Source organism: Cimex lectularius, unplaced genomic scaffold, assembly GCF_000648675.2.
Source record: "Cimex lectularius strain Harlan isolate CLEC.00 unplaced genomic scaffold, Clec_2.1 scaffold169, whole genome shotgun sequence".
NCBI lineage: Eukaryota > Metazoa > Arthropoda > Insecta > Hemiptera > Cimicidae > Cimex > Cimex lectularius.
The window spans coordinates 469,475-475,474 of NW_019392751.1; the positions used below are offsets into that span (position 1 = coordinate 469,475).

Sequence of the window (6,000 nt, forward strand, 5' to 3'; positions counted from 1 at the left end):
GTCTAATTCAAAAATAATGTAACCTTTAAACAATAAGTGTTATACAATGCAATTTTTTCTTTTTCTTTTCATGAGGAATTATAGAGTATGTTGATCTATGAAAGAGGGTAGAATTTCAGATAATTATTATCTTTTTTTACTGGGGTTCACAACAGCAGATGTTATATCAACCCCTGGGGTCCCGGTGTTTTTGTAAAAAAAAAAATAAAATAAAATAAAAATACCATTTGTATGTTGTGTTCAAATGCCGGGCTGTTGGATTAGAACCTGAGGCCATTACATTACAGTGATTAGCACAGTATTAACATATTAATGTTGTGACCACTGATCCCCCAATTTTTACTAATATTATCACATTTATGTACAAGACATTTTAGTGCAAAGACCAACATTTTAGCAAAGACAGGACGGACTTGAAAAACTATCACTTTTTTGTTTTTATTTGCATGCAACAGCAGATTTGACACTATACAATAGATAAACATTGTTCTGTTTTTATTTCAGTCAATCAAATATGCTTAGAAGTGAATGCCCTGTGAGCGTTACTGTGAAGGAGCAGAATGATCTGAATAGAAACGGTGGTAACACCTACCAGAGAAATCTCTACCACCACATTGACAAGCTCGGCAACACTCTCATTTCAAAGAAACTTGAAACAACTGAACTATGACTAAGATGCAAAACTGCAACACTGCCAGACATTGAGTGTTAAACACAAACTATAAAAAGAGTGTGAAGCCTAATATGAATTTTCTTTTGTGTGTGCTATGTTAATAAAAGTGCCTTCGTTTTATGTTTAAAATGTATTTTATGTTGTAAATATACATTAAGGGATTTAATTAATAAAGCAATAGTGCTAATGATATTAACATATTTCTTTAAAGTTCTCAAAAATATTATTTAAAAAATTATTCTTAATTCTGTATTCAAAACATAAATTGTATTAAGATTTCATACATTCTAAAGATTCTGCTCAAATTGAAAAATAAATCAACGAATGTAAATAACATATTTTTTCCATTGTACAAATAAATTTGTGTCATTCATTTGTGTGTATATTTGAAGAAAATTAATAAATGTGATGCCAAAGTTTTATAATTAATTAAAGTATTTTTCTTTATAATTAATGATACCACATTCTGGTGACTACTATTTGTTGCTGGTGATCATCCCGGTCAGCTTGTTTGTGTTGTTTGTCACAGTGTGAATATTATTTTGGGAAAAATAATTAGCTTAAAAATAAAGGTGTCATTTTAAGCAATCTTTTATGAAACCAAAGAAGGATAAATTGACATATCACTAGTAAGTTCTAGATCAGGGATGCAGTCATCAAAACAAGTAAGCTTTGTAACTTATGCCAAGCTTTCAACCTTTATTGAGGTCTTTATCAGGGCTCTACAAGTAATTACAACGTTTATAATTAATAAATAATTAGTAACACAATAATTCTCAGATAACCATGGATAACTTACTCAGGACAAGTAAGTAGAGCCATCGAACTTACTCACCTTCTGTAAACTAAAAATAAGAACACAATTGTTACAGCCAGTAACCAATCTCCTACATGGTGCTGAAGAGAAAGCTGGTCAGAGTTTTGAATGCAGTACAGTTTTTTACCTACTTGTATGAGCCTTCATTTTGTTGGTAATAAGTGAATTAGTGCAGTTCTCTTAGTTTATTATCTGCAAAATTTAGTGGTTTTCAGTACAACTTAACTTCTCCCATTTTATCCATCTGGTGAATATAACTGCATAAGTGGAAGTACGATAATAGCTAAATGCTGTATGTTAAAAGTTAGATACATATTGGTGTTTAGATCGATGAGGACCAAAAAGCCAAGATATAATTAAATAAATTAAAAATCCTTCTTTACTATGACATCCATATTGAATTTAACGAAATATGGACTCAATACAAAAAAGACTTGAAAAAATTGAATTTGATCCAAAGGTCTTTAGAAACCAAATTCTGAAATCCTGACTCCTAAAAAGTGATTTTTACTTAGACTTGTTTACCTCAAGGGAACAGGATTTAAAGAGATGCATAAAGCATTTCATTAATTATTGATCCTAGGAAATAGGAAAATAATACAGTAAAACTTCCATTATCTGTGTAATCGCAGGGAGGGGGGGTCCACAAATTATCAAAAAAAACAGATAATCAAATTATAATTTTATATTGATCTAAATGTATCAGATAAAGATTAATTAAGAACAAATGCGTAAAAAAATTAATCAAACATTTACATATATAATTTTAATGTAATTCTCAGATCAAATTATCTTTAAAAAATGGAAGAAACAACATTGCTCTACTAATTATAGTTATTGGAATAATATGCATAAGTTGTGTAAGTGTTCGCGAGATTGTATTTATTAGCATGAATGAGTAGTGTGAAAGGGCTGATGGCGGAATCTTGAGTGCCCCATCGGCACTCAGATTAGTTATATAATAGGTGTGAAGGGTAATGGAGAAATATTGAGTACTCCACTACCCTAATTGAGTGAATGGTAATTAAAGAAGAAATAATTATTTAAGAATGAGTGAATGTATCTAGGTGCATTATGCGATGACCTTTACTATTGATAGACCTTGGAGCCTAACTTTAAATGGGGGACAGAGAGACTGCAGAGACACCGAAGTAGGAGATTTTCATGGCTTGCAAGGAGGGGTCATAGGTTCGATTCTTTACATGAAAAAAAGTTAAAAAAAAAAAAAAAAGTAGATGTTGAAAAGATAATAATTCAAACTATTGGCAACAAAGCCATATTTATATTTAGTATTGGCATAGGATGAACGTAAATACATCTTATCTTCAGATTCACAATCGACATATCAGACTTTATAATCATATTGAAAATATTTTATTTTCAACAGAAGAGATTTGCCTTACCACCAGCGAGTTCAAAATGAATCTGATTGTTCTGTTAGCTGAAGCTGTGCTGTTAATTATAATCTTATGTATAAAATTGGATATCGTTGATTACATTAGGAATGCGTACTATTTAAATAAGCTTCCAGGGCCTCCAATGTTACCAATCATTGGATGGACATTCAAATTGGCATTTATGAAAATTGAAGGTATTTAGTAAAAAAATATATACAAGCATATAAAAAGTAGCACAAATGTTATGTATGTAATGTAAAAGAAAGTTTGCACCATTTTCGATAATAATAATTGAACATAACAAATTAATATTTAATATTAATTTAATATTAATTTTTTTTTAGATCTTATCAATTTCTTAGTCTCGTACATAGGTAATAAATATCATGTTGCTAAATGTTGGATTGCTGGCACACCTGTTGTTATCCTGCTTGATCCTGAAGACTTGGAAGTAAGAAAATTTATAACTTATCCACACATTTTAAAAAAAATTAATATTTAACTTTTAGAAATTACTTGGAAGTATGCAATACATTACAAAAGGGACACATTACAACCATGTGAAGACTTGGCTCAATGAAGGCCTGCTGACGAGTTCAGGTAACTACTTTTTGTTGAATTTCCTCAACAGTGGATTGACATTTGAAAGTAACAGGTGAAAAATGGCACAGCAGGAGAAAAACCTTGACACCGACGTTTCACTTTAAAATACTTGAAGATTCTTTACTGACCATGAACAAAGGGGCAAAGATATTTGCAAAGAAGTTGCTTGAGCTCAACGGCGAAAAGACACAAATAGCAAAATTGGTAAACCTGTGCACACTTGACATCGTAAGCGGTGAGCACTGAATTTTTATTGAAAACATTGAAATAATTAATATGACTCACCAAGATATATCAAGTTCATAGAATATCAAATATGCAAATATAATTTATATTTTTTTGCAAGTTAAAAAAATGTTAATTTAGTATATTTTTTAGAGAGTGCAATGGGTGTAAATTTAGAAGCTCAGCATAACAAATCATCTCAGTATGTCAGTGATATTGCAGAGTGAGTTTTAAAAAATGATAAGTTACCAGATGGGTTTTTTAAAATTTTGCTGTTCACTTTTTATCTCTTTTTAAGAATCAGTGAAATAATAATGAAAAGGATTCTTTGTTTCTGGCTCTACAAGGATTTCACATTTTACTTGACACCAACTGGTTTCAGATTTAAAAAAGTCCTACAACGGCTCCACACATTCACCCAGAATGTAAAACACACTGGAAATGCTTGTTTGAATTATAATTCTTGTAATACATACATATATGTAATTATTTCATAGGTGATAACTGAAAGAAAAGAAATACACGAGAAAGAAATTACTTCAGGACTGAGTGCACATCAACGTGAGTTAAAAACAGTTTGATTATCCTGTAAGCTTTTTTTAAGGGGGGGGGGTTCAATTAAGTTCCCCTCCCAACATTTACACATTTTACTATGAGTATTAATTGATTGACAATTGATAATGCAAATCTTTAAAAAATATAAAATATACTAAATAATGTTTCAATATTAAATACATATATATCTCAATAAATTGCACAACGTTCTTTAAATGTTGGTCAGATTTTACTGAAATAATTTGTTTGCAAACATTTCTTTAGTCAAGAAGAGGAAGGCATTTTTGGACTGCCTAATTGAGCTAGAAATAAATAATCCTGGCATATTCACAGAGGAAGACATGAGAGAAGAGGTCGACACATTTTTATTTGAGGTGAAATTCTAAAGAGCAAAAACTCATCTGCGGAAATTGTTTAAACCGATTGTATTCACAGGGCCATGACACAACTTCTGCAGCAATTGTTCATGCTATGATGTTTGTGGGTTCCAATCCTGAAGTTCAGGTATTAAGAACAATTCAGAAAATTGATTATAATGTATAATAGTACTATTTAATTGTTCATGTAGGAAAGGCTTTCCTTAGAAATGGAAGAGATTTTTGGTGATTCAGATAGAGATGTAACATATAGTGATCTTCAAAAAATGCATTATCTCGAAAATGTTATCAAAGAGACTCTTAGGTTTTTACCTAGTGTACCAATATTTACAAGAATTTTAACACAAGATTATATAACAAGTAAGTTTTTATTGATTTATTTTAATTAATAAAGCTAGCAAATGATTTTTTTTATTCCTTAGCCAAGGGTTTTTTGGTTCCACGGTCTACAAACATTTTGATATGTCCCTTAGCTGTGCATTTTGCAGAACATATCTATCACAATGCTACCAAATTTGATCCTGACAGATTTAATGAGGAGAATGTCAGAAAGCGTCACCCATTTGCCTACATCCCGTTCAGTGCAGGCCCTAGAAATTGCATAGGTAATAATTGTGTAAAGTCTCAGTCAATTGTCATTCATTGTATTATGTCTGATTAAGGTCAAAAGTTTGCCATGATGGAGATGAAAGTGGTCCTCTCGACGGCAATCAGATACAACTACTTTCATTCGCACAGCACTTTTGAAAATACAAAATTTTCCCCTTTGCTCATTGTCAGAGCCCATAAACCAATAATAATGCATTTTACTCCAAGAAAGTTGGGAAAAATTAATGCATAATTTTTTTGAAATTTTTGTACAAATTCTTTTTTATTTATACAATAAAAGCATTACTGTAAAAATAAAATATTCCACTATGTTAATAATAGTATTGTAAATATATGCATTTTATTTGTATTTTAGTAATACATAATTAAGTGTAATATAAAATTTTAATTACTAATCATAATAAATAACTATTGATAATCATGATAAATAAATATTGATAATAATAATTATCAATAAAATAGTAATAATTTGAAATGTCTGTTTTTACATTACACTGGAAAGTATGACTGTGTGAGAATAACTGCAAACATTTGCTGAGTTTTAAAAATACCTTTTTCACTTTTTTTCTGATGTTTTGACCTTTATTTGGGTCATCTTCAGGGTATAAAGTGTAGTTCATAAGCAATATGACACCATAAGAATAGCACCACACTTTTATCTCTGAAGATGACCCGAATAAAGGTCAAAACCTCAAAAAAAAAATGAAAAAGGTGTTTTTCTAAACTACCTCATTCTTTACCACT

General features: G+C 30.3%; 2 protein-coding genes across 5 annotated transcripts in view; both read left to right on the plus strand.

The window, feature by feature from the left end:
* Nucleotides 1–1,032, plus strand: part of LOC106672023 (cadherin-23-like) — a 135,864-nt gene extending 134,832 nt beyond the window's left edge. For 3 of the 4 annotated variants that reach the window (XM_014403092.2, XM_024227259.1, XM_014403093.2), the window contains one exon: nucleotides 505–1,031. In XM_014403092.2, coding sequence (XP_014258578.1) covers nucleotides 505–670 — 166 coding nt within the window. In that variant the 3' untranslated portion in view covers nucleotides 671–1,031. Of the gene's footprint in view, nucleotides 1–504 lie in introns of all 4 variants that reach the window. The other variant, XM_014403095.2, reaches the window with a different exon arrangement.
* A 1,808-nt stretch (nucleotides 1,033–2,840) lies between these two features.
* On the plus strand, nucleotides 2,841–5,605 carry LOC106672025 (cytochrome P450 4V2-like). Its single transcript, XM_024227260.1, has 12 exons — nucleotides 2,841–3,081; nucleotides 3,232–3,338; nucleotides 3,397–3,487; nucleotides 3,543–3,725; nucleotides 3,869–3,938; nucleotides 4,014–4,140; nucleotides 4,213–4,276; nucleotides 4,535–4,644; nucleotides 4,706–4,774; nucleotides 4,839–5,007; nucleotides 5,070–5,252; nucleotides 5,310–5,605. The coding sequence occupies exons 1-12, from the start codon at nucleotides 2,910–2,912 to the stop codon at nucleotides 5,486–5,488; spliced, it is 1,524 nt and encodes a 507-aa protein (XP_024083028.1). The 5' UTR covers nucleotides 2,841–2,909; the 3' UTR covers nucleotides 5,489–5,605.
* The last annotated feature ends 395 nt before the right edge of the window (nucleotides 5,606–6,000 follow it).